At 40.2% G+C, this 27,137-nt stretch overlaps 1 protein-coding gene across 7 annotated transcripts in view; it reads right to left on the bottom strand.

Moving 5' to 3' along the window:
* The window catches only part of IQCH (IQ motif containing H), a 205,248-nt gene that overhangs the window by 68,936 nt on the left and 109,175 nt on the right, over nucleotides 1-27,137 (bottom strand). For 5 of the 7 annotated variants that reach the window (XM_021693962.2, XM_021693963.2, XM_021693965.2 and 2 more), the window contains 3 exons: nucleotides 22,736-22,819; nucleotides 18,161-18,336; nucleotides 6,177-6,368 (listed from right to left, as the gene is read on the bottom strand). In XM_021693962.2, coding sequence (XP_021549637.2) covers nucleotides 6,177-6,368; nucleotides 18,161-18,336; nucleotides 22,736-22,819 — 452 coding nt within the window. Of the gene's footprint in view, nucleotides 1-6,176; nucleotides 6,369-11,659; nucleotides 11,933-18,160; nucleotides 18,337-22,735; nucleotides 22,820-27,137 lie in introns of all 7 variants that reach the window. The other 2 variants (XM_021693961.2, XM_021693964.2) reach the window with 2 other exon arrangements.

Here is a 27,137-nt window from a genome sequence, read left to right as displayed (position 1 = left end):
AACCCCCGTCACGAGGCAGGTACTAATGTTATCCCTCTTTACAGATGAGGAGGTAGAGACCTGGAGAGCGAGAAAGTGATTGTCATGGCTCCCCCCCAGTAACCTCGATGTGCTTGGGCTACAGAACCCCGCGGAGCCAGACCACCTCCTGGTTACCCTGAACGTTCAATTATTCAGACTAGTCTATTCCAACACTCATTCAGCTTAAGAGGGAGTTTACCACGCCAACCTGGAACAGGAGACTAAAAAAACACAAACAAAATATGTGGTTGCATATCCAAAAAACAAGGTGTGAAATGCCCACCATATTTTTATTGCTACATTTGATCCTGAAGTTTGGCTACTCTGAGCTTTGTGAGAATTTATTTACAGGCTTACTGAAATGATCACGCTACTATATTAAGTTGAGGAAGGCATTGAAAGTTGGACACCCCCGTGAACGATCAAAGGGTGATATCTAAAGTTCACTCTCATCGCCCAACAACATATATGGGTATGTGAGACGGTTGCTTTGCAAAAAACTGGATCCTAGGGACTTCCCCAGGAGGGCTTCAGCTCCTCTGTAGCTCTCTGGTGTGCCCTCCTACCTCTCCGCCCTGCTGCCTTTGGGGGAAATTCCAGTACAAAGGCTACTGTGTTTGGGAATGTTTGTATTTCCCCCATCTCTGTAGAAAGCAGAAAACCTGTCCCTCGGGGCAGCGGGTCACAATGGCAGAGACCTGGGGGAGAACACTGCTCTGGGATTTTCAAACAAGGGGTCTTTTCTAAATGGCCTCACCTCAATGTGGCAAGAACACTGGGCCAGGGGAGTGGATGTGGGTTCCAGGTTAGGCACCATCATTTATAAGCTATATGAACTTGGGCAAGTCACTTAACTACCTAAAGCATTGGTTTCTCCATCTGTAAACAGAATAACAATACTTACCAACGTGGTGTGGAGGTAAATGAGTAGAAACCTCAGGGTTTTTATGAGATTGAATGAAACAGTTCCTGTAAAGGGCTGAAAGGTTTGGCACCGCCCAGCTGTTCTACAATGCTAATTATTATTGTTATTATTATTGAGAAATGCAGGGAAATGTCAAGACTATAACAGTGTATATTCATATATCTAAGAAAATGCCTCATCTCATGTATAGGCCAGTATTCTGGCAGTTACTAAATACATAAAGATAATCTAAGAAGTCAAGATTTTAATATATAAAAATAAACAAATATAAAAAACAAATAATCATTCATATGGAATTTAATGACTAGGGAAAATGATTACCCTAGATTTTTCCTTCAGCTAGGAAACCTAGATTTTCTCTTAATACCAAGATGCTGTGTTTTTGATATAAAAGACAAATAATAAATAAGGATGTGAAAAAAGGATCCCTTGCTAGTAACCAAGTAATAGCAATTAGAAGATACATTTTGACATCTAAAATAAAAGTGCAAACAGTTCATCATATCCAGTGCTGGTAAGATGGTGGCAAAACTTGTATGCTCATTCTCTGCTAGCAGCCTTGGAAATTGGTACTACCTTCTTAGAAAGTAATGGGGCAGCATGTAACAAGAGCCATAAAGCATTCTACTCCCGAGTCTTTCTCTGCAGGAAATAATTCAGCAGAAGTAAAAAGAGATGTACACAAAAACCAAAAATAAAAACAAATCTTTTTGTCCTCACTCTTCCCCCCGCCCCCAAAAAGTGGGAAGGAATATAAATTTTCAAGTTAGTTGAATGGTTTAATATGTTAGAGTAAATCAATACAAGGGAATATTATATAGCCATTGATTGTGACAACTACCTGTAAACATGGAGGATGTTTAGGATCCGATGTTTAAATAGCATATATGCTATTGTTGTAGCTATAAGAAATAAATGTAGCACACTTGAAAATTAATACACAAAAATGAAAACAATTAAGTTTGGGAAAAGTGATGATGTACTTATTTGTTTAAATATTTCCTTAATCTTATTATATTATCATTTAGCTTTTCTAAAAAATTATGTAGTTACAGGGTAATGGTTCTTTGGAGTCACCTAATATACCTGCTGAGCACCAAGCTCAGCCATCCTACAGCAGCTCCTGTGACCCAGAGGCAAGGGCATCTCAAGAGATGGAGGTCTTCACAATAGAGACATGGAGTTCTAAGGCACTGACTAGGTAGGTGATGGTTCTCCTCTGTAATTTTGTTTGCTGATTTCGTTCTACAAGGAAGCAAAACAACTACTATGGTTTATTCTACTTTTTCTTGGCGTGGATGCCTTGAATTCATATTTTTAATTTTTATTTTAATTTTAAGTAGCCTCCACCCCCAATGTAGGGCTTGAATTCATGACCCTGAGATCAAGAGTTGCATGTTCTACCTACTGAGCCAGCCAGGTGCCGCTGTATTTTTAATATTTTTAAAAATAGATTGTTTTCCTTGGTGATCCCCAAATTAATTTCAGACGTCTAACAAAGTACACAAAAGTACAGGTAAACATAAAACTGCTCTTGGGGGGTGCCTGGGTGGCTCAATTGTTAAGCGTCTGCCTTTGGCTCAGGTCATGATTCCAGGGTCCTGGGATTGAGTCCCACATCGGGCTCCCTGCTCTGCGGGAAGCCTGCTTCTCCCTCTCCCTTTGCCCCTCTTCCCTGCTTGTGGTCTCTCTCTCTCTCTCAAATAAATAAATAAAATTAAATTAAAAAAACCTGCTCTTGGATGGGCTAAAATAGCAATATTTTGTAGTAGCATTCAAGAGGCAGTTCAATTTCCTTTTCCTCCCTTCTCTCCTAAGTAAGCCCTTGGCATCCTATACTGTCCATCCAGGGAAACAGAGGCCAAAAGAAGGGCTGCACAGAGAAATCCAAAATTAAACTGGCTTAGCTCTTTACATGGAGAAACTGTTCTGGAAAGACCTTTTCTTGCAAAGCAGCATTGCCAGTAGCAACTCTGCCACCAGGCCAGTCTCCCAGGAGTGAGGGAGGGAAGATGTACCCTTTAAAAAAGGAAAGAAAGAAAGAGAACCACAAGAAGGATGGGTACCGCAGCAAATGTCTACCTGGGTCTCCCTACACTGTCTTGGGTGAGAGTGGCCAGGAAGGCTTTTCCCCTACAAGCGTGCCCTTTGTTTAAGCCTTTATTCCTACTAAGAAAAAAGAAATAGCCCCCACTGGGGAGTGGGGTGTTTGGAGTGTGTGCAAAACGGCAAGTGTGTGGATTCATTAAACCTTAACAAGCATTCAGTAGTTAAGTAAGTGAAGTTTACGGGGACCTGTTGGGGGAAGTAGGTTTTGTCAGTTGACAGGATGAAGAGAGAAAGGTTGGTACCAAACCACCATGAAAACAAAACGAGAGTTGTGCTCTTTTGCCGCTGTGGCCATCATGTAACATTACGCTTTTCCTAAGATCACTTACATGTCTATACTGATTTTTTTTTTTTTAAATGTGACTACAGCTTTTCCAGCATTTGTTGGCTCCACAACTTTGTTTCGAGTCTCAATTGCAAACAGTCAAATAACTCTGGCTCTAAATTAGATAAGTAGAAAAAAAAAGATGATCTTCGTATTAGATCCTTGAGTCTACACTGAATCATGCCTGCATCTAAAACCAATATCTGCATAAGATGCAAGAGAATCTCAAAACAGTTCAAACTCCCATAAACAGCACTGTTTTTAATCTGTTGCCTACAACATACCAATGAGAAAAATCATGGTATCGTGTCATAAAGTGCTATGCAAATGATGCTATTTGTAAGTATTAACATAATTTAGTGCTTACAGTCATATTCTCATTTCTAATAATTCTCCCAGAATGGAGTCTTTCTCTGGACTCTTAGCCTGCAGGATAGTCTTTCATCAAGAAGCTGAAATTTTTAATAACCTGCCAGCATATGTTTTGTATGTGCCAGGCTAGGCTTGATGACACAACATCTTCATTATCAAAAGAAACAGGTCTACAAACTGTAATAGGACATTAAAACATGCCTGTGCTCATAAAGTAATGCTTTGATGTCTAAATGTGCACCATTACCATGGTCTTCTGGAACAAAGGATAATTCCAGTCCTAAATTCTCAATAGCTGCACTCAGTGGAGATGGCAGTTCACTTCTATTCTGAATACAATTTCACTTTGAAGGCAAAAGAATGTCAATAGTCTCCTACAAAAAAAAAAAAAAAAAAAAAGCTCTTCGGAACCACTTTACTTTTCGTTTTTATTTTTGGCTTCTAACTACATCCTGGCTAAGCACAGTCCCTCACAGTATTAAAAAGATTTCTGAATAATTATTTTTTCCTTGTTAGTTAAAAAAATGATGTAGATAATTAATTATTCAAGAGTTTCACATTTAATAATATTAACACTAACGCCAAATGTATTTGGTGACAATTTTAAACGGTGTAGTTGAAAGTAATTGAAATTAAATAACGTGTAGTCAGGCTTTTAAGTGCAATTCAGCCACGTGTTATTATTCTAACCATTTTTTAAACCTAAAAGTCAAACATTTTAAGTTTATCATAGTCTAGTACCAGGGAATTATTTAAAAATGATTAGCTTGAAATATTAAGAAAAATACCTCACACACGAACATTTTGATTTTTTTTAAATAAAAAAGTCTTATTTTCATGGTTTAATCTCAGCTGTTTTGCTTTAAAAAGAAAATTGAAATAAATATACAATATGAAATAAAATCCAGTTTAACGAGAACACAAGAGAAATCTCTATGGGCCTCAGAATTAAATACACTTTCCTTGTTTTATTTTTTTTTCTAGAAGAGTAATTCACTTTGGTATCCTTTAAATAATATGTAAAAATCTGGCCATGACAGGTAGTGCGTTTAGTCCATTCACTGAAGGAGGGGGAAGAAAAGCCCGGAATAGATCATGGGGAGAACAGTAACATTTATCAAAGGGAACTCTCTCTTCTGACTGTTCTCTAGATTTAGTCGTCATTTCATTTCCACAAGAATAATGTGGTTCTCTCTTGTGCGCCCCTCCCTTTCCATCACTTGTGTCTTGATTCATATACTGTTGTAGTGGGATGCTCAAAGCAGATGCAACTTACTGCCCAGCCCACCGCTATGTATGTTGGCAGGGAAGGAATCAGACAAGGGAATTTGCACCCACATTTTCCTATCAGTTATGCTTTCATTATTACGTCAGCCAAAATAGAGATTTGACATTCAGAGAAGCCAGGAAGGTCTAGGCCTCTGGATGAAAAGTGAGGCAGCTTTAAGAATGGTGGGTTTAACTGATATATGAAGCCATTAAAATTACTTTAATTATTAAGCAAGTTTAGAACAGACTAAGAAGTTGTACAATTCATCCTTCCGCCGGTATACGTGGAAACACCTATATACATCCACTCATGTGTTAAGGCTTCTTTCCTATTATTTAGCTTTTGCTGGGAGATTTTCTGGCTGAGATGTATTATTTTCTCAACATCTCATAGGGACCAGCGGTTACATAAATTTCCTTGAACTGTCTTCAAAAACATATGACTGCTGACAGAATGCTTTTATACATTAGCTTCCAGGTGACAACCATTCACTACTAGAATTTGTCTCTCATAATAAAACACAGCCAGCTTAATAACAACAGTTGTTAGAAGCACATGATCGAGACTCACTTAGACCAAAAGATGAGATTTGTAATGCTATTTGAATATGGTAAAAAAAATTACTTCCTAATTATCATAATCAACTTGAAGATGTGACTGAAGACTTTTAGGGCCCAAAGAAGGGACATTTAAAATAACCTAATCATACAGGCTTCCAGTTATGAATATAACTGGAATGAATAAGTCATGGGGATGAAAGTGACAGCATAGGGAATGTAGTCAATGGTATTGTCATAGTGCTGTATGGTGACAGATGGTGGCTACGCTTGTGGTGAGTACCGTCTAATGCATAGAGCTGTCGAATCACTGTTTGTACACCTGAAACTAATGTAACACTGTGCGTCAACTCTACTCAAATTTAAGAAAATTTTAAGAATATATTAGAAATAATATTAAAGTAACTTGATCAAGCCCATTCACTTTGTATATGAGGACTGAGGCCCAAGAAAGTCAAAATGACTGGCCTAAGATCTCACTGCTGACAGGTGATGCAGCTGAGCTGGAAGAAAGTGCTTTCACTGCCCAGCTGAGCCTTTTTCATCATCTGCTAACTGCGAACAGACACCACGGGCTTATGTCAACACTGAACTCACTTGTGCCCATTTCTTCCTCCAGTTCTCGTGGCCGTATCTGCCCCTCTCCTGTAGGAACCACTTGTAGCATTGTAGGTGGGAAGGAATGTCACAAAATGCAGTCCCGTTTCCTCCAAACTCATAGTCCATTTTAAAGAGCCAGCGTTGGATTTCCAGGTGATCTACGACCAGCTGACCCAGCTGTTCTAGCATCTGTGGGGCCCAAGACACAGCAACATTTAATATGGCTCGTTTTCTAGATTCCTTCTTATTGTATTAACTTACTTGTACTTCTTAGGTATATTCAAATGGTCTGTTCGTTTGGTTATCTTCTAATTATTAGGACAGATTAGAAGTTTTAAGTGATATATATATATACACACATATATATACATACATATATATATATGATGCGAAGAAACCACTAACCCATGGGACCAAAGGTATGTTTAAAAGTATAGTCTTACTTTGAGAAATTCTGAAATTATCATTTTGCTGGTTTTTGAAGGCAAAAGAATCTCTGAATATTTGTAATTGAATCTTGGTGTTGTTTTGTTTCTTTTTTAGAGCGTTATGTGTTTAAGGGTTTTATTTATTTATTTGAGAGAGAGCGAGAGAGAGAGAGAGAGAGAGAGAGCACAAGCGGGGTGAGGGGCAGAGGGAGAAGCAGACTCCCCACTGAGCAGGGAGCCCGATGCGGGGCTCCATCCTGGGACTCCGGGATCATGACCTGAGCCAAAGGCAGACGTTTAACTGACTGAGCCACCCAGGCACCGCTAGAGCTTTATGTGTTTACTTATTGATTTTTCTTTTTTTTTTAAAAGATTTTATTTATTTGACAGAGAGAGACACAGCGAGAGAGGGAACACAAGCAGGGGGAGTGGAAGAGGGAGAAGCAGGCTTCCCGCTGAGCAGGGAGCCCGATGCGGGGCTTGATCCCAGGACCCTGGGATCATGACCTGAGCCGAAGGCAGACGCTTAACGACTGAGCCACCCAGGCGCCCCATACTTATTGATTTTTCAAATGCTTTTTTTTAAAATATAGTTTCAAGACCATAATGAGTTATAGTCTTGAAAACTTTAACTGTTTGGAGCTTTGCTGAGTTTCTAAATGTTATAACCTATAAAGGTTTAATTGTTTCCTCATTAACATACATGAAATGCATTTGTTTGGTCAATTGGCCAGGTATGTCATACGTATTATGTGAACAAGACAGACAAAGGAGATAAAACATTAATGAAAACAACTATGTTTTATTTGAAACAGTATTCCAGCAAGAACTGGGCTCAATCCCATGGAAATGGAAGGGATAGAAGTTGAAGCTTTATTATCATAAGGATAGCAACATCTAACATTACTGAACTCTCCATAGGAGCTGGGCATTTGGCTAGGCTCTTTATATGATTTTCTCTTATAATACGCAAATATGAAGCAGGCATCATTATTAGTTCCATTTTATATATGAATAACTGAGACTCAGCTGATTTATTATTATTATTTTTAAAGATTTTATTTATTTATTTGAGAGAGAGAGCATGAGCAGGGTGAGAGGCAGAGGGGGAAGAAGAGGGAGAAGCAGACTCCCCACTGAGCAGGCAGCCCGAGGCAGCGCTCAGTCTCAGGATCCTAGGATCCTAACCTGAGCTGGAGGGTGATACTTAACCAACTGAGCCACCCAGGTGCCTCGAGACTCAGCTAATTTAAATAACTTGCCCACAATCACGGATCACCTGGTGTTAAGTGGAAAAGCAGAGACTCCACCCAGGATGCTCTGATTCCAGCACCTAAGTTCATTCCTTCTCCTCCATGCTGCCTACCTCAGCCTGCGGAGAGGTGGAGGAGGAGGGTGAGATGGAGAAAGAAGTCAGAAGAGGAGCAAGAGAAGCAATTTTCCTTGTAGTCAATTAAGCCACTTAGGATAAATTTGAATCAGGCAAAAGTCTATAGCCCAGATTACTTGATTATAAGTAATACTCTACTAGTAGAGCCTTGGAGAAAAACAACCCATTAGATCACAGAATGATTTTTTGTCTGGTCTTCCCGTCAGAAGGTTGTGGTCTGTATTACCCAGAAAGAAACACAATAGTACTAAGCATTCTCTCTCTTGAGCTCTCTTGACTATGGTCCTCTGTACTTGGGGAGGTCTCTGTGACATTCTCTTCTCTTTGGATGAGTTTTTGCTCACCAAATGGAATTTTAATTTTTGGTTTTTTAACCAAAGAGTGTGAAAGGACTCAAGATTGTAGTTCTGTTGAAGTCTGGAGCTAGAAGATTAAAATTATTTTGATTAAAGGCACAATCTGTTTTCTTGTGTTGTGTCTTTTCAGCAAATCTTCCTGGGGGTGTTACACTACACAGCAGTATGGAAGTGATATCAAAATGGGCATACTTGGGATCCCCAGAAGCCCCATGCCACTGTGGGGTATTCAATTAGGGTGGAAATGGAATTGTCTTAGCTCCCTAAATATCAAGTAGTGTCTGTAGATAATTTGGTGTTTAAATGACAAGTACTCTTGTCTGCATACCATATGGCTGTGAGCATAGCCTAGGAAGGTTTTGTAATGTGCCTTCCAGAGTTACATCCCTTCTTTCTCTAATGTGTTGAGAAGACAGATTCTATATTTAATCATACTTTGCTGTATCATGATCGCACTTTGCAGAAGTAGAAATGGTCTCTGACTGTTAATATCTGATGAAATTCTCTTGCTAATGTAAGGAAAGGTGTTCCAGCCTTTTTAGTGTTCTGGCCTTCATAGCCTTTTTCACTGTATGTTCAGATATATTGTATATCTGGAGGTTTCAACTACTAACAGAATTATTACCTGTGTCTTCCAAATCCTATTATTTGTTGCTTCTGAGAATCCTATAAATGGGTGTCTGTTGATGGATCCCCTACAGTAATGAAGAGGATCAATAGTATTGTAAAGACTGCACCACTGGAAAGAATTATGTGCTATCTTTAAGTGAAAATTGAACAGTGCTTTAAAAATAGCATCGCCAGTTTTGATTATTTAACTGAAGCTGTCAATACTTTATACAGAGCACATGTCAGAAAGAGAGCTTGCATGGTTACTTTATGGATCAAAAGAGGAAATGCTCACTGGGCTCATGCCAGATTTAAAAAATAAACAAATAAATTACTTAATCATAAACCAAATGACTTTATGCTATTTCCAAACATTTATCAATTTTCTATTTGAGTCTGTCTGTTCAAAAGAGGTAATATATTTTTTAATTGCCATTCATTTTACACTAGTGTAGAGCAGAAGTAGAAAAATGTCAACTGCTAAAATCCAGCTGATAGTTGGGAATATTTATTCACCTAAATTAAAATAATCACAGCTTTCTTTCACCGGCTTTAAGTTTATGATGCACATCGGTAAAAAGTCAGCGTTATTGATTCATCACCATCTGCAAATTCAAAATGCTGACACACTCAGATAGATTAGGTAGGGCAGTCACTATCTGGAAAAATCTCAATGGAGTACTTGAATTCTTGATGACCTCAGACATAACGTTTTCAAACAAGTGGAGTGGAAGTCAGTGATAACTTGGTTTATTGTGATACAGTTTGCACATGCCATAGATTAAATGACATCCCTCAAATCCAAGTTGCCTACGAGGAGGTTTTCAATCCTGCTTCTGAATACCAGCATAAGAGGGAGGTTTTACTGCATTCCACAGTGAACTGTATACCGTTCTAAAACATTTCCTAGCAAAGATGGCCTGAGTTCTCTGTCAGTCAAAATGAAAGCAAGACTTCATATAAATTTTGCACATACATTTTAAAGTTTTGAAGACTTTCATGTAATGTACATGTGTAAAATTATAGTTTTATAGTGCATTTTACTTGTCTCAAGTCTCTCAGCTGAGTATTCCACTGGGAAGCAGAGTCAAGTGATCCACTCTGTTACCTTCAAATTCCAGTGGAGACTAATGGCGGTGAACAGTGGGGCACACCAGTTTAGGGGGAGCCTCTCTCTCACTCACTAAAATTGCCTGTGCTTTTTCCAGACTCTGCCATCTTTAAGAGCAACTTCCTTCATGAGCCCATGTATTGCCCAAGAACACTCTAGCAAGACTGAAACATTTTAGGGCAATTTAATAAGTTAACAATACCTTCAAACTAGTCTCTGAGAAGTACGGTTTGTTGAAAGGCTTGATTCTGGGGGCTTGGAGGCTATGACATATAGAACATCATGATCGGGGCGCCTGGGTGGCTCATTTGGTTAAGTGACTGCCTTCGGCTCAGGTCATGATCCTGGAGTCCCGGGATCGAGTCCCGCATCGGGCTCCCTGCTCAGCGGGGAGCCTGCTTCCCCCTCTGACCCTCCCCCCTCTCATGCTCTCTCTCAAATAAATAATCTTTAAAAAAAAAAAAAAGAACATCATGATCAAGCGACTGAGGGAAGAAGGAGGATCCCTAAGTATCGTCCCTCACAAACTGCTTCATTGAGCACAGTTCTTTAGGTTCCTGAGAACTGGGTGCCTGCGGTAGTTGTGATTGGCTAGGAGTAATGGTTAAGAAATCTACTGAAACAGAGGTGAGGAAATGTTAACAGCCATTTGTCTTTTTATTTCTTTCTTGTGAAAAAAGGTAGTGGTTAAATGGGAGAACACGTGACAGAGCTGACTTAAAGATCATTTCTAGTGACTAATATTATAGTTCTCTAAATAGTTAGGATCCTAACTGTCTGCTGGAGGAATGCATAGCCAGAGACCTGGTCCAAAGCAAAGACACAGATGCAGGTAGTTTTATTCTGGATCCATTTCCTGTCCTCTTTCTGGGATTTTCCTCCTACTCCCTTTATGGCCCCTTCCTGAGAGCCAAGGATGTCTGCAGCCCTCTGCTGTAGGACCTCCGCAACCTGACTCGGCAGAAAGGCTCGCTCACTGGGGTTTTCCAAACCTGCTCCTTTTCTTTCTTTCTTTCTTTTTTTTTTTTTAAAGATTTTATTTATTTATTTGAGAGAGAGAATGAGAGAGAGAGAGCACATGAGAGGGGGGAGGGTCAGAGGGAGAAGCAGACCCCCCGCTGAGCAGGGAGCCCGATGCGGGACTCGATCCCGGGACTCCAGGATCATGACCTGAGCTGAAGGCAGTCGCTTAACCAACTGAGCCACTCAGGCGCCCCAAACCTGCTCCTTTTCACCAAAACTGCCTCTCGCGTTTCCTAGGGTCCTCCTAAATGACTGGCTAGCTAATATGATGATCAATTAATCCATTTTAAGGTGATAAATACTAAGAGCGGATTAGTACATTCACAGGGCCTTCAATGGCTTAACACAAATGAGTAAATATCTTGAGTAATCCCCGCAATTTCTGCAAGGCCAACAGGAAGAGCCTTTGAAACATGAAGGCCTCAAGCAGATCCCATCAAATAACTTAAGCATTCCATATATTCTTCATCGGGTAGGGCTGGCCTCAGAAGCCCTGAAGTTCCCACAAGGTCAAGAGGGTGTGACATACTTGAACAGAGCCTCACTCTGTCCGCCCCACATACCTGTTGGTGACGGTAGATGCCATACACTCCAGGAGGGACTGGCACATTGGCGCTCTCAAAGACCCATTTGCTTCCAGACTTGCTACTGTAAAGATGAGCTATTTCAGGCTCTGGACCCAGGATGGGTAAGTTTAACATATCCGCCACGGCCAAATCATCTCTGTGGAGGAGCCCGCTGACAATGTAGGCCTCTTTTCCTTGGATGAGATTTTTTATTCTCTTGATCGCCTTGGGACTGTACATCAGGTAAGTGGCCAGGCACATATGATGCTTCTGGGGGGAGACCATATCGTTCTTGTTAAAAGGTGTTCTTTTCTAGTCCATATGCCTAATTTATAACGTTGCACACAATAAATGCATTATTAATAGCAGGCTGGGTTATGACCTATCCTGTTGTTTAGCAGTTTAAATTGATAAAAGCTGTTGGGGTGAGGCTCCATAATCGCTCACATCTTTAGTGTGTTGGAAATAGGCTCACTGGGAATAGAACTAATTACTACACATCTGTATTTATTTGATCCATGTGGAATTATCCTTCTGTCAGAAGGAAAAGAGGCTGGCGGCCTTTGGAAAATAGTGATTCATCTCTGCAACACTTCTGGCATGGTTTAACACTAAAGCGTCTGGAAAATCAATACAAAAAATGAAGAAAAAAGCCTTACAGTATGCTTGACTATATGGGACTCTTAATCCGGCAACTCTTCAAGTGACTGGTGAGGCAAAGGGCACTCGATACTCTCTTTCCAAAGTTCGACCACCAAGCCCATTTTAGAAAATATGTACTTTTATAATGATTGTTTTGGTTTTTAGCCAACACTCTGGAGAGGATTCATGGGTAGAAAATATTTGAAAACTTCAGCAAGACTTAAATTTATTTTCCAATGGAAAATTCTTTTTATTTTTGACTATTTATTTATTTATTTATTTATTTTTTATTTTGACTATTTAGACCTCACTCAGTAATACATGTGACTGCTCATTCAATAAAATAAACAATTCTGGCATGTCTAGGAGGGGCGGAGGACAGAGCCAGTTGGTCAGCACATACCAAAACCAGTACAAGCATGTCTCTGCATTCAAGGAGTGAGAACACAAATGAGTACAGTCAATGGATAATCAATACAAGGCAGAGAAGGGCCACAAAGAGTTACAGAGGGCTGGGAGTCATGGAGGAGGGGGGCAGAGGCCATGTGCTCGTGGGGACATGGAGATGGCAAATTACTCATTCTCCTTGGACCTCAGTTTCCTCATCTGTAAAATGAGTATAATAATAGTACCCATCTCATAGGCATGCTGTGAGGATTCAGTAAGATAAATGCATGGAAAGCACTTATATAATAAGCACATAATGAATGTTAGTTCATATTATTATTATGAAAGAGTTTGGGGTTGAGGTGAATTTTGAAGGATAAGGGAGGATTTAATCAGGTGAGGATGGGCATAGGAAAGACATTAGCCAAGGATGGAATATGAGAACCCAAGATTGCTCATTTCCTCTAGAGAGGAGGGCATCATGGCACGTGAGAAGGTGCTAGGGACTTGGAAGTGCTGGCTTAGAATCCAGCTCTATCACTTATAAGCTACTTGAACCTGGACAAGTGACTTATACTCCCTCTGCCTAAGTTTCTCCATCTGTTTTTTTTTTTTTTTTTTTAAGATTTTATTTATTTATTTGACAGAGAGAGAGATAGCGAGAGCAGGAACACAAGCAGGGGGAGTGGGAGAGGGAGAAGCAGGCTTCCTGCCGAGCAGGGAGCCCGATGCGGGGCTCAATCCCAGGACACTGGGATCATGACCTGAGCTGAAGGCAGACGCTTAACGACTGAGCCACCCAGGCGTCCCTGTTTGTTTTTTTTTTTAAGATATATTTATTTTATTTTAGAGAGAGAGTGAGAGCAAGTTGGGGGAGGAGGAGAGGGAGAGACTCCCCAGGCAGACTCCCTGCTGAGTGGGAAGCCAGATTCAGGTCTCGATCTCATGACCCATGAGATCATGACCTGAGCCGAAACCAAGAGTCGGATGTTCAACTGACTGAGCCACCCAGAACGCCCCAGTTTCTCCATCTGTTAAGCAGAAATAAAAATACCTATTTGCTGGGTTTCTCTAAGGCTAAAATAAGATCATGAATGTAATACACCTGTTATAATGCATGGCATTGAGTTGATATTCAATAAATGGTACTAATTATTATTACAGAGAAAAACTCTCTTTTAAAATAAAGTCATTAAAAATGCCATGCAAATTATATAATGCAAGGTGCCAGGGTCTTAAGGGAGTTAAGGGATTTTGCAGATTCGCACCTACTTCCTCAATTCTGGTCAAAATTATCTACTCAACATGGCATAAAAATGTGGAGAAAAGCTACACAATTGTTTCCGGGAATGTTAGCAGCACCAGTTTGCAAACTGTTAGAAGATGTAATGATGAGTATGGGAGAAGGAGAGCGAGGAGAGCCCCTGGGTTTCAGTCCTGCCTGAATTTGTAACTTGCAAGGTGATTTAGAAAACTCGACCTTTCTGAGCCTCAGCCCCCATATTCAAATGATGCATTGACTAGAAGTCTCTGGGGTCTTTCCAGCTCTGAAATAACTTTCCCTTTCGAACCAGAGCTCTTCTGGGCTTAATGTTTAATGGGTACAGAAATTCTGCTTGAGATGTTGAAAAAGTTTTGCAAATGGATGATGAGATGATTGCACAACAGTGGGAATGTACTTAAAGCCCCTGAACTGCACACCTAACATGATTAAAATGGTAAATTTTATGTTATGTGTATTTTGCCCCCAGTTAGAAAAAAAGACAAAAAACAGAGCCCCTCTGAGAAGAGGATTTATATAATTTACACTATAGGGCCCTTCTTCCAGGGCAAGTGTTCTATTATAAGCTCTTAGATCTATGTCATATGCCTTTTCTACCATTATTTAAATCCATTTTCAACACCTACTTTGGAGAATGCAATTCTGGGAAACTCAGTGCTCTACCACACAATGGCTGGTACCACCTCTGGAGTTTGTGTTTCCCATCTGGTTAATCACCATCTTTTCTCCTTGTTTATCTCACCCCTTTCCTTGCCCCACAAATTATTCCAATGAGGAAAGGTAAAAAAAATTAAGTGTTGGGGAGAACTGGGGACTTGAGTCATAATATATGTAACATGGTGAGCTTTACAGGGTACCTAGAAGAATGCTTTAAGGTGGCGGTGCTCTCAGTGTCAAGGTCACAAGGCCAAAGCCTCTGACACTATTCTCTTGTTTGATCCATAGAACACTGTACCAATGAACAGCTCCTCTTTTGGAGGTGAGGAAACGGAGGCTCAAGTGACTTGCCCAAAGTCACACAGGTAGCAAACAGCAGAGGCAAGATTGAAACCCGGGGACTGGCACAGTTTCATGCTGCAGTTACCACAACTTCTCCCATTCTCCAGACTGAGTAGTGAAGGTCTGGTGAGTTTATGAGGTGTGATGAGGGGGTGGCAGTTGCAGTGATAGAACCTAATAATAGAGTTCTGAGACACTTCCAGCCAGGTTGGGGTTCTGGCTCCTCTCTTGGTGAGCACGCAGCCGGACTCTGGTTTATAGTCATCTGTGGGCCTGCCTTGTTCTTCAGGCAAGATGGTCCCATAGTATTGTGTTCGATATGTGTTTCGTGAAGATTTGAATACGAGTGAGTGATGGCACAGAACATGTTACTGACCGCAGGTCTTTTTTTTTAAAGATTTATTTATTTATTTGAGAGAGCGAGAATGAGAGAGAGTACATGAGAGGGGGGAGGGTCAGAGGGAGAAGCAGGCTCCTCGCTGAGCAGGGAGCCCGATGCGGGACTCGATCCCGGGACTCCAGGATCATGACCTGAGCTGAAGGCAGTTGCTTAACCAACTGAGCCACTCAGGCGCCCTGACCGCAGGTCTTATATGACCATTGAGAGAAAATCATGATCATCAGATCCAGGCAGCAGATTAGCATAGATGACAAAAGTCTAAAATGTTCCTAGTTCCATAACATTATACATACATTTGATTTATCACCACTAATTTTTTTTTTGGACCTGAAACAAAAAGTAGTTGTTTGGGATGTCTTCGTAAACATTAAAATGTTCACAATCAGACATGATGACTTTATAAGAGCACTTTTTACCATTACAGATTCAGGCATCACATAGTAACTTGGAGAGATGTACAAACAGATTTTTGGCATGCTTTAAAAAAATCTCCTCAAAGCCATCCATTTGAATGAAAATCAGCACTGATACAATCTCTCAAACCCATTAAAAGGAAATAAAGCAATAACTAAACATGAGCGGGAACTGATGTGAAAGTGAGAGTTTAATTTTGGTATTTTAAAAAGTTGATTGCCTATGAGTGATTAATTACTCAAATAATTTAAATTTAAACTATGAGAAGTATTAAGCACTTAAAATATTCCCTACTCGTTTCTACTCACCAAGATGCAGACCTAAGTATGAATGTGACTCAGTGCATCTGTTAGTACCAACTGCCTATCTCTTGCTTAGAAGCTGAAGAGTGGACTGCAGGGCACCTGTCTCAAGTAACAGGATTGTACAGCTGGAAGGGTCTTTGAAATGCCCTTACCCATCACCTGATTGTATAGATGAAGATCAGAGGACCAGAAAGGTAAAGGGAGCTGCCCAAGCCACAGGGGCATCCAGGAGCAACGCAATCATTCCAATTCATGATAGTGTTCTGGGGTCGGACAGATTTTAGTTTAGACTCTGACCCCCCCCCAAGAACTTTGGACTAGAAAATGAGACTTGGTTTCCTCAGCCATAGAAAGAGATTGATCATTTCTGTGTTGTTGGCATTGTTCTGAGGACCAAATGAGAAAATGTGTGCTAAGCATTTAAGAAATGTTACTTGTGCATTCACCTTCCTGTTCCCAAATTAGTGCCCCTTTCCCATTCCATGCCTCTTCGATGTATATGGACTTTTCAGATGTGCAGAAACTCCTTATCAGCAGCTACCAGGCATTAGCTCCATTTTCTGGCTGGATAAAATCGGGAAATTAACTACACAGTAATGATAGTTTTTTCTTCCTTGCTTTCTAATGTCCACTCTGACCCTGCCACTGAGGCCAGGGGAGAGCTAGAAGCACCAAGCAATCCTTGCCCTGATGGAGGATATTGGGAGGTTCCTAAGAGCATAAAGAAGTGGTGATGATTTGTCCCCTGTCTTTTCTCTTGTTCACCCTGCCCCTGTATCCTCCTCCATAGCCAAGCAGTGCCCATGAAACAGAGCTAGGTAGAGAGCTTGGGGGGAACATTGAGGTGGCCAGTTGTGAAAAAATAAAATGTTTATCTTGGAAGAAGAGAGTAAATCCTGATGACAATTCACTGAGTATACTAGCAAAGCAGAAATGTTATAGCAAACATACTCAGCCCTGGCAGGCCTTTTTTGGGGGGGGGGGTGTCAAAACATGGTGCATCTGAAGGGTTAATGGGTAGCAACAACACATAGCTAGTAAAGCATGCCCTCAGTTTCTTTGCCAATAAATAGAGCATAGATTTTGGTGCATCCCACTTGTGCGTGGAGAGAGCTATCTTTAGCAGCAAATTCAGACCCTTAATTATACAAAAAAAAAAGTCTCCTCAAAATTGTGTAGTCCATTAGGTATTAAAATGTTGGTTGTTTAAAATGGAAAGCTTAATTCTTGTTAAAACATAGAGAAATTCATTTCTTTTTTTTTTTTTTAAGATTTTATTTATTTGACAGAGAGAGAGACTGCAAGAGAGGGAACACAAGCAGGGGGAGTGGGAGAGGGAGAAGCAGGCTCTCCGCTGAGCAGGGAGCCCGATGCGGGTCTCCATCCCAGGACCCTGGGATCATGACCTGAGCCGAAGGCAGACGCCTAACGACTGAACCACCCAGGTGCCCCGAGAAATTCATTTCAAGCCATCTCTTGCGCTTGTGACTCCATGAATTTCCCAAAAGCTCTTATGTGGGAATGGAGTTCCATTTAGAATTCATCCCATTCATTAAAAATCAGTACAAGTTAAAAAAAAAAAAATCTGAACCTCATTCATTATGAACCCTGTGATGTGGTAAATCAGGCCAAATTCCCTTGAGGAAACAAGTCCAGGGAGTAACAAAGAATAGCAGTGTGGAAATCAGAAAACAGGGGCCCTGGTCGAGGTTCTGTCCCTAACAAGCTTGGTGACCATGGGTGGGCCCAGCCTTTCTCTGTCTTGGCGTCCACCACACAAAATTAAGGAAAAGGAACTATAGATGTTATAAATTTACCTACTTGATGGTACCACCCAACCACTGCAATTAGGCTTCAGCTATAGAGAAACTGGGCAAGAGTAGCTCAACTAAGTCTGCAAGTTAAACTGGGATATTTATTTCCTACAGTCCAACTAGTAGTCTAATCAGTAAAGCTGTTAAACTTGCAATAATATTTCACTGATGTGTACCAGAGCATTGCAAGTTATAAAATTTCCAATTTAATTTTACTGCATCCCTGAAGCCGTAGTAATTAGAAGACAGACTCACAGGGAAGATGTTTATAGCTTCAGGGGTGATAATTTTGAACCTGTCCTGCAGGTCACTTCTGTCCTCAAGGTTCCCCGATTTGACAGCTGCCTGTAGACTCAGGATTTTATTGTAATACCGCAGTAATTCGTCGTTCATCTGAATGGAGCAGATGTAGATGACGCTCACATTGGCATCTAAAAACAACAGGCACAATGTTAATTACTGGTATAAAGGTAAATGACATTCTGAACTCTGGCATCAGATTGATGTTGCACAGTTTAAAATAAAGAGCATATCCAAAAGCCACACTGAAGTTAATTTAGATTGGTTTTGTACAGATCTTCGCCATTTAACTGGTTTTTTTGCATTTTAGCATTTCTCTAAAGAAAAGATAAATACCACCACCACCAAAAAATAAGACACAATGATTCCTTCAGAAGGAGGTACTTCTGTGTACTGTGAGGTACTATGGAAATGTGCTTTCAAATAATACATAGGGATTTAGCCCCAGAACTACCTAACATCAATGGGAATTGCAGAGTGCTTTAAAAATTTATCCCATTAACTTCAGTAAATTATAAAACAGAGCTATTAACTTTAGAAAGCTGATGAAGTTGCAATTTCTTATTCTGCCTGGACTTGGCAGGGCCAATTCAGGGAACATCCTGTCCAAATAAATGGTCTGATTATGACCATAGCAATGATTATTTCAGGAAACCAACCTTTTCCCTGCTCCATTCCCAAAGAGGAGTATATTACTTAAATAGGACATCTAGTGATTCTTGGTTTAAAGGAAACGCTGTCTTAATTTAACTGTCTTTCTTAAGTTGTGCTTCTTAGTATGTACATAGGAAGAAATCCTAATTAAATATCCCACCCAAATGGGATAGTGAGATGAGATTACCCACTGCAGGGTTTTAATATTTTAAGGACTCGGGACAAGGAATCAGCAGCCACTGGAGTCATTCATTCATTCATAAAATAACTGGTTGATCGGTAGGGGCAAAGCACTTGGCTAGACATGGAGGGAAATGAGGAGTCAAAGCAGCTGGGATAATGCCCATGAGGAGCGACCATTTCATGGGCACAAACAGCCTTCAAACAAGGTGGAGAGTGGCGGACCCAGTGAAGCACGTGGAACAGGTGCTTCGGGAAGTTCAGGGGAGGCAGAACTGTAAAGTACTTCCTTGGTCAGGTAGGGCTCAGAGGGGATTTGAGGACTCCTCTGTTCAGTTTGACAAGAGTATATAGAACACGGACTGATTAAATTCCAGCTCAGCTGCCTGGGAACATTGGGCACAGTATTTAACCTTTGTAAGCATCAGTTCTTCATCTCCAAAATGGAGAAGAAAATCACCTGGGACATAGAGTTTTGAAGCGTATTAAATGAAAGGATACCTGTAAAGCACCTGGTGCGGTATCTGGCACATAGTAGGTAGTCAGTAAACAATACAGCTGCTGGAATCTGCGGCACGGCCCACCATGACTAGGGGAGCCGACAGTGATTCCACACCCTGCCCTCCACGCTTGTGCTCCCTTTAACAGCACCCCCAAGATTCAACATGATGTAGTATCCTCGGGCATTTCATCCTACTGTCTCAAATCTATTAATCTTGTCTCTCCAAACTCTTTAAAGGCAAGGTGTGTGCTCTTTCCTATATTCCACCAAGCCTGGGTACAGTGTGGAGCATGCAGGAGCCACTCAGTAAATACCTGTGGATTGACCGGAGGGATGTGGGAGGATGGAAGGATTTGGGAAGTAGAGAATCTCACACAATCACTGAGATCAATGGCCTGTAGGAGAAATCCTCCCCCTGGAGAAGTGGTGTCCTCCAAACTGGCCCTGTGCTGAGTGGCCCCATGCTGAGCCAAGAGGAGGCACTCCATAAATGTAAATATGTAAGTGGACCCTCTTTGATTTTGAAACCAAATTGTCACATAAACCTTAAAATAAATTAACTGAGGAGACAGTAAATAACTTGTATCCAGTTGCTGAATGACCAAATTATTTATCCCAAACTTTGGGTTTGCAAGAGGAGACTAGTTAGTGTCTTACTAAACTAAGGGTACCTCACAGCCCTCCTTCTGAAGGAATTATTGTGTCTATTTTTTTAGTGGTAGTGTTATTTATCTCTTCTTTAGAGAAAAGCTGAAGTGCAAAAAAGCTGGTTAAATGGCGAAGATCTGTACAAAACCAATCTAAATTAACTTCAGTGTGGCTTTTGGATATGGTCTTTATTTGGTTTTAAAAACCAAACTAGGATTTTTTTTAAGTATTAAAAAAAGACATAAAAACAAACAACAAAAGAACTTCAGTGTGGCTTTTGGATATGGTCTTTAAAACCAAACTAGGATTTTTTTTAAGTATTTAAAAAAGACATAAAAACAAACAACAAAAGTAAAGACTCCACAGCTGAAGAAAACTAAATTTTTCTTGGGAAGCAGTTTCTAGGTTACAAATAACAACAAATCATATTGCTCATCTCACCCTCCCTGTGCATTTCTGGCAAAGGAATACATATCACTAACACGAATATCCAATATTTGTTTGTGCATCTGCAAATGTTCAAAATTAATTGATAGGTAATTTTGGAAAGCAATTAATATGAAGACAAAGATTGCTTTGATCGCCAGTCAAGAGTCAATAATGGTCACTCTCTTGCTTAACTCCTCTAGGAATTGAAAATACTGGTAGCCATTGGGGTCTCCACCTGACAACCTGACTTCACCGCCAATATCCAAATGACAGGTCTTACCAACCTAATCAGATTCTCTTTGTTTTCCCTGAATAAGCAAAAAGTCAACACAGTTCACTAGGAATTAATGGAATTAAAAAAAAAAAGATAATCATTTATTCTTACATAAAATTACTATTTTTCCTAGTTTCTTCATATTTTTTATTTTTTTTTAAAGATTTTATTTATTTATTTGACAGAGACACAGCAAGAGAGGGAACACAAGCAGGGGGAGTGGGAGAGAGAGAAGCAAGCTCCCCGCCGAGCAGGGAGCCCGCTGCGGGGCTCGATCCCAGGACCCTGGAATCATGACCTGAGCCGAAGGCAGGCGCTTAACGACTGAGCCACCCAGGCGCCCCTCTTCATATATTTTTTAAAAATTTCACAAGCAAGTACTTTTTCTACCTTCTAACTACCGTTTCTAAACTTCCATTACATCTCTTGAAGAGGTTTTGGGATCAGATTGCTATATCATGAAGACAGTGTACCAAAAAAAGGCATTTGGTTCATAGTCTCTCAGAAAAGTTCATATTAGTGAAATTTTCCATTGCAGTTAAGACATAGACTGAACTATTGAATTATTTAAAATAGAAACCTCATATTTTCAAATGTTTTCTAATAATGAGACTCTTTTGTAAAGAAATTCTTTGGTGATGGTTTGTGCTATATATAGAAGGGTATATAAAAAGCTAAAGAAAAAAATTAATTCAAATAAATTAGAGCAAAGTCTGCCCTCTGCTGCACTTCAGTGGTTTCCACTCAGTCAGGTTTTTAGTTGAAATAGCTCAGCACTAACAAATCAATCTCAAGTCATTAAAAAAAAATTTTTTTTTGTAACTCTGAAAAACGATATTAGTGCCTACATAATAGATTAAAGCAATTACACTATTATTATTTTAGGACACTGTAAATTTCTAGTACTGATGTATTTTTGTTACCAAATGGCATTTATAAAATAATAATGATGCTGAAATATATATGAATCATGTAAAGTATGTCATTCCGGGGAGCCAGCTGAGTTGGTCATTGATAATTTAAAATTCTTCCTTGTTTTGCTTAAATAAAGGCCATAGCGTTATATTTTCGCAAAACAAAGAAGTTGTTATTCGGTAACTAATAAAAACCTAATTTTTGTTTACCCTGAATTTCTGGCCAGTAGCTTCTAAACTGATTCAGTATTAGTGCTTAGCCTTTGCGACCTTGTGTTAAGCCGAACCTGAACCTTGGTCTCGAGCAGCACCAACCAGGGCATTATTGTGTTCTCTCCTGGCCCAAGTTGGTGTCTGATTTAGAACTGACCAAGCCAGTATCAGAGCCTGACCTTTACAAGGAAATATCTACCACCTGAGGTCTATATTTCTAAGAATTCCATCTCCTAGGCACCTCCTGTTTTCTAATAACTAGATGATATGTATTTAAATAAAATCTTCTTTAAAAAAAAAAACCTATCTTCACATTCCTCTTAGTCTTATAGTGAAAACAATTCTTTTCATTTCCGATACCACCTTCCACTTACTCCCCAGATAACATAATAGACAATATTGACACAGATATAAAATGTTGGCTTCCCTCACTGCTAGAGTCGGGAAATGAAGAGGATTTGGGGCTATAGGAGAGAAATCCTCAGAATTTAGAAAAAGCAACCCAAATAAATTGGTTAAAAATGTCATTTTTTAATTCAAGTCAATGCCACTATAAATCTGTTCTTTAAAACCAAACATTTAATTTGCCCCACCGGTAGATTAGAAATCCACACTTTTTCCTTGCAGGGGAAAAAATAAGCAAAAATTAAACATTTTTATCAACATCCTCTGATAAACATTCCCAAGAGTCATTTGTGTGAAAGTATTTACTATACCTAAGATGTCACACAGCCTCCCCAGCTGCATGTTCTGCTGTGTGTTGAAGTCGTCAATATTTTGCCTCACAGGCAGAGAATATCCTAAAAGGTAAACAAGATGTCAAAACGCAGAAAGAGCAAGTCAGTATGGCAAAATGGCACACTAGGATTTTCAGGGGTCACAGTCCACATTTCTAGGCAAGAATTTTCTCAGAAGCATCTTGCAGACACAGTCTAACTCCTAAGAATGAGATCCTTGCTTCTCAGGAGACTAAGCATTATTCTGGAAGATTTGCTAAGCAGCATATTCTGCAAAAGAAGAGTTTGTATTTTTCAATACCAGCAAAACCACTGGGAACCAAGATTATAAAAACATGGGGAAAATGTCTGACATTGAACATGAATGTTCAAAACAACATTGAAGAAAATTATGCTCAGGGTTTAAAAAACAAACAAACAAACAAACAAACTGTATTGGCTCTTTTTAACTTATGCTTCCTGTGTGGCATTTTGAAGATGTGTCCCCAGAATCATTCTGAACTAACACACGGATTTCAGAGAAACCCCTTGCTGCCAGGAATATGTATTTAGGTAATTCTGAATACTAAAGAAATATGCTTCTGCTCACCCAGTCAAAAGAAATTTTAACCTTTAGAGGGCAATAAAGGTTAATGCAGTTACTTTGTCAGTACTGATAGAAGTCCTGCAGTTTGCCTTGGTGTCCACTGGAAACAGAGCAGAAGGAAAATGCGTGTGGATTACTCTTGTACAAAACTAAAAGAAGAAACAGCGGCAACTCTTCCTGCTGGCATTACAGGGGTTAAAAAAAATAAGTGGATCAAAGCATGAACTTAAAAGGCACGCATACTCACAGGCAGGTATAATTGCTTATATGAAATTCAGCAACTGTTGGTGCAACTTTTTTTTTTTTTGAGTAAAATTGCTTTTCACATTTTGAAGAGATGCTTCAATGCCTCCTTGTGGTTAGTGAGCCCAAACACATGTTTCAAGTTAAACTGCTTTAGATAAAGTGATTTTAAATATTACATCTTTGAGATGTGACACAGATTTCCTTTTCAGCATAAGGAAAACTATAGCAATTCAGGCAACAGGGCTTCAGATCAAATGCACTCTGATAATTGGCTCTTTGCTTTGATGTCAGTGTTTAAACACTAGACGTCGTCTGGAAATTAGATGAGCTTACAATTCATCTTAAAGTCTCCCTTTTGCTTTATGCAGATGAACTTAAGAACTACAGAGGCAGAAGGACAAATAGCTTGTTCGAGTTATTTTTGAAAAATTATTAATTTCTAAAATAGGTTGGGGAACCCTTCCACATATGAAAGTGTAGACCGCTGCAGACAATGCCGTCTTGATACGTGATTGCAATACTGGGACTCTTAGGATTTTGCATATGTATAATTCTATCTATATTCAGATAAATATTTAGGAAGATGTCTTGTGAATAACTTCTATATCCAAACTATAAGAAGGCAGGAAAAATGCCTAAAGAATAAAGTATGATTAAGAAAAATGCCAGAGAGCATTCCACGGATGCATTTCCTTTCAAAAGTAAAGATAAAAGGCAGTGTGAGATGTCTCATTAAGATGATGTCCAATTTAAAACATAAAGGATGTCTGATCACTTTGTTGCCGCATGTGAGTAAGTCTGTGTTTCAATCAAGTGCTGGAGGTCAGTTTTCCAACAAATTACTTGGTACCTCTGTTACCACTGATCAAGGACGCATATGAAATGTCTATGCAGAATTATGACAGAACTGGTTACTCAGTTAACCCTACAAATACACCCATTTTAAAGAACTGAATGTTAGCAATCTCAGAACACTGTTACAGAGGCTCACATGAAGTAACAGATATGAAGACATTTTGTAAACTGTGAAGTGCTGTACAAACATAAGGTATTTTAATGTTATGGGGTATATGTGCTTCCAAAGCCCATAACAAGAAAAAATCCTGTGGCAAGCCACAGACCATTCTACATGGACAAGGTACAATGCAGTGAACATTGCCATCAGCAGAGCAGAAGTTGGGAGTCAATTTTTTTAAAAAGTCAGATTTATTATGTTTCATACACCCACAAACGTACGTGTTGACATCCAGGTGAAAAGATGCTCATCAATGCTGGCAGTACATATATTAAATCCAATAGTGACTTAACCACTAAGCTATTGGCAAGGATGTTGTGGCCTTGGGGAACTCAGCAGACCTGCCCAGTGACAATGAACCATCACATTTCAGAATATAATCTGCAGAGACACGGGTACTTCAGAGGTCAGATAGAAACACGGGGTGAGTTTTTGAGACACCATCTACTTCAACCCTGTTATGTTATAGATAAGAAAAACCAGGGTAAGTGCCTTGTCTCTTGTCCAAGATCACATAAACCTACAAATTACTATACAGTTCGGATAGGACATGTTTAGCTCTTGCATAAATGTGGTTGCATAAAAGAAGAGTGAGGCAAGACTCTCCAAATGTGAGCAGAGAAGTCTAGAAGGGACAAAGAGCCTCTGCCTCCTTTCTCACTTTTATTTCCAATTGTTGCAGCAGGCAGAATAATGGCCCTCCAAAGATGTCCGTGTCCTCATCCCGGCAACCTGCGAATATGTTAGGTTACATAGCAAAGGGGAAATAAAGTTGCAAATGGAATTAAGGTTGCTAATCGGCTGACCTTTAAATAAGGGGATTATCCTGGACTATTTGGCTAGACCCAGTGTAATGACAAGGGTCCTTAAAAGTGGAAGAGGGAGGCAAGAGAGGAGAGAATTAGAGAAGGTGTGACTATAGAAGAAAGGCACATAGAGATGCTTGTTGCTGGCTTTAAAGATGGAGAAAGGGGGCCAAGGGCTCTCCTCATTCACACCTTTGTGGGCAGCTTCTAGAAGCTGGAAAGGGTAAAGAAGTGATTCTCCCCTAGAACTTCTAGAAGGAGTGCAGTCCTGCTGACACCTTGATTTTTAGCCCCTCTCAGACTTCTGAACTACAGAACTACTGCTCTAAGATAATACACTTCTATTGTTTAAGCCACTAAGCTTTTGGGAACTTGTTGCCAAGTTCCACCCAGGAACTAATTGCCTCTTTGCACCCAGGAAACTAGCTCTGCTGGATTGGCTTTTCCTTTGCAGAAACCATAGAAACCCACGAGCAAGGCCTTGCTCACAGTGACTGTGCCTCCTTAGGGCTGATATGTGACAGGCCCCTGTTGTTGCATTGGAGCACATATTCTGGAACAGCCTGCTCATCACCCTGTGATTGATTTCTAGTTCCCTTTGTCCCCTGGCCCTATTCCTTACAGGGTACCTAAGGCAGAGAAGAGGTTAACAATGGGCTTCTGGTTACCAAGAAGTTGTCATTTATCTGATCACCTTGGCCTAAGATGGTAGTCAACCAGGCCTCAATCTGATGGACTGGAGCAGTAGGTCTCAACTATTTGCCCGTTTTGAAACACGTGCTGTGTGATATTCACATGCATCCCCCACTCCTAGGGGCCAACACCGGGTGACGATAGCAGTAGCTATCACTCCGACCCTTTCCCTTCCATCCAAGAAAGCATACTGGATAGAAGCTGAGCCAAGTGACATCGTTATAGAGGCGATCTTGAATTACTCCAATTCATAAAAAAGTTAATGTTACCCAACTTTGGTACTCTAATCATAAAAATTTTCAGGGAACATGTGACATATGTCACAACTGATTGCCCATCAGCATACTGCAGTCATCCAGAGAAATGTGATCGAGGCATTATGGTTATACCTAGGTTTTAATTACTTGTGCAACTGTGAAAGCACAAGCTACTGAGATCAAAGATTAAGAGATAGTAAGAGAGACACCTATCTGGGTTCTTTATGTACGTATGTGGTATACGCAGTGCCAGTTTGATGAAAATAAAACTGAGCATTGTTTTGGGGGGTGCTGCTGAGGGGGATTAGGGAATTTTGTGATGGGGATGTAGAAGACACAGGAGGTGCTGAAGTATTTGTTGAGTGTTGAAAATATTCTCAAACTAAACTGGCCAAATGGATTCTGTACGGTTCTGGAAAGAGTGAAGACTTGGGGCGCCTGGGTAATACAGTCTGTTGAGTGTCCAACTCTTGGTGTCAGCTCAGGTCACGATCTCAGGGTTGTGAGATCACGCTCTGCTTTGGGCTCCACACTCACTCAGCGGGGAGTCTGCTTGGGATTCTCTCCCTCCCTCTGCTCGCGTACTCTCTCTCTCTCAAATAAATAAATCTTTAAAAAAGAGAGAGAGAGGAAGGAAGACTTTCTCTTATTCGAACTTTTTATCAGTGACTTTATTATTGCATGGAGCTAAGGCCAGTGATTCTCAAAGCAATGTCTAGAGACTGTAGAAGGTCCTGAGACCCTTTTAGGGAGTCTGGAAGGTCGAAACTATTTTCAA

Source organism: Neomonachus schauinslandi, chromosome 9, assembly GCF_002201575.2.
Source record: "Neomonachus schauinslandi chromosome 9, ASM220157v2, whole genome shotgun sequence".
NCBI classification, from domain to species: Eukaryota; Metazoa; Chordata; class Mammalia; order Carnivora; family Phocidae; genus Neomonachus; species Neomonachus schauinslandi.
The sequence above is the reverse complement of the archived record's forward strand: the minus strand, read 5'-3'. Positions and strand labels throughout refer to the sequence as shown.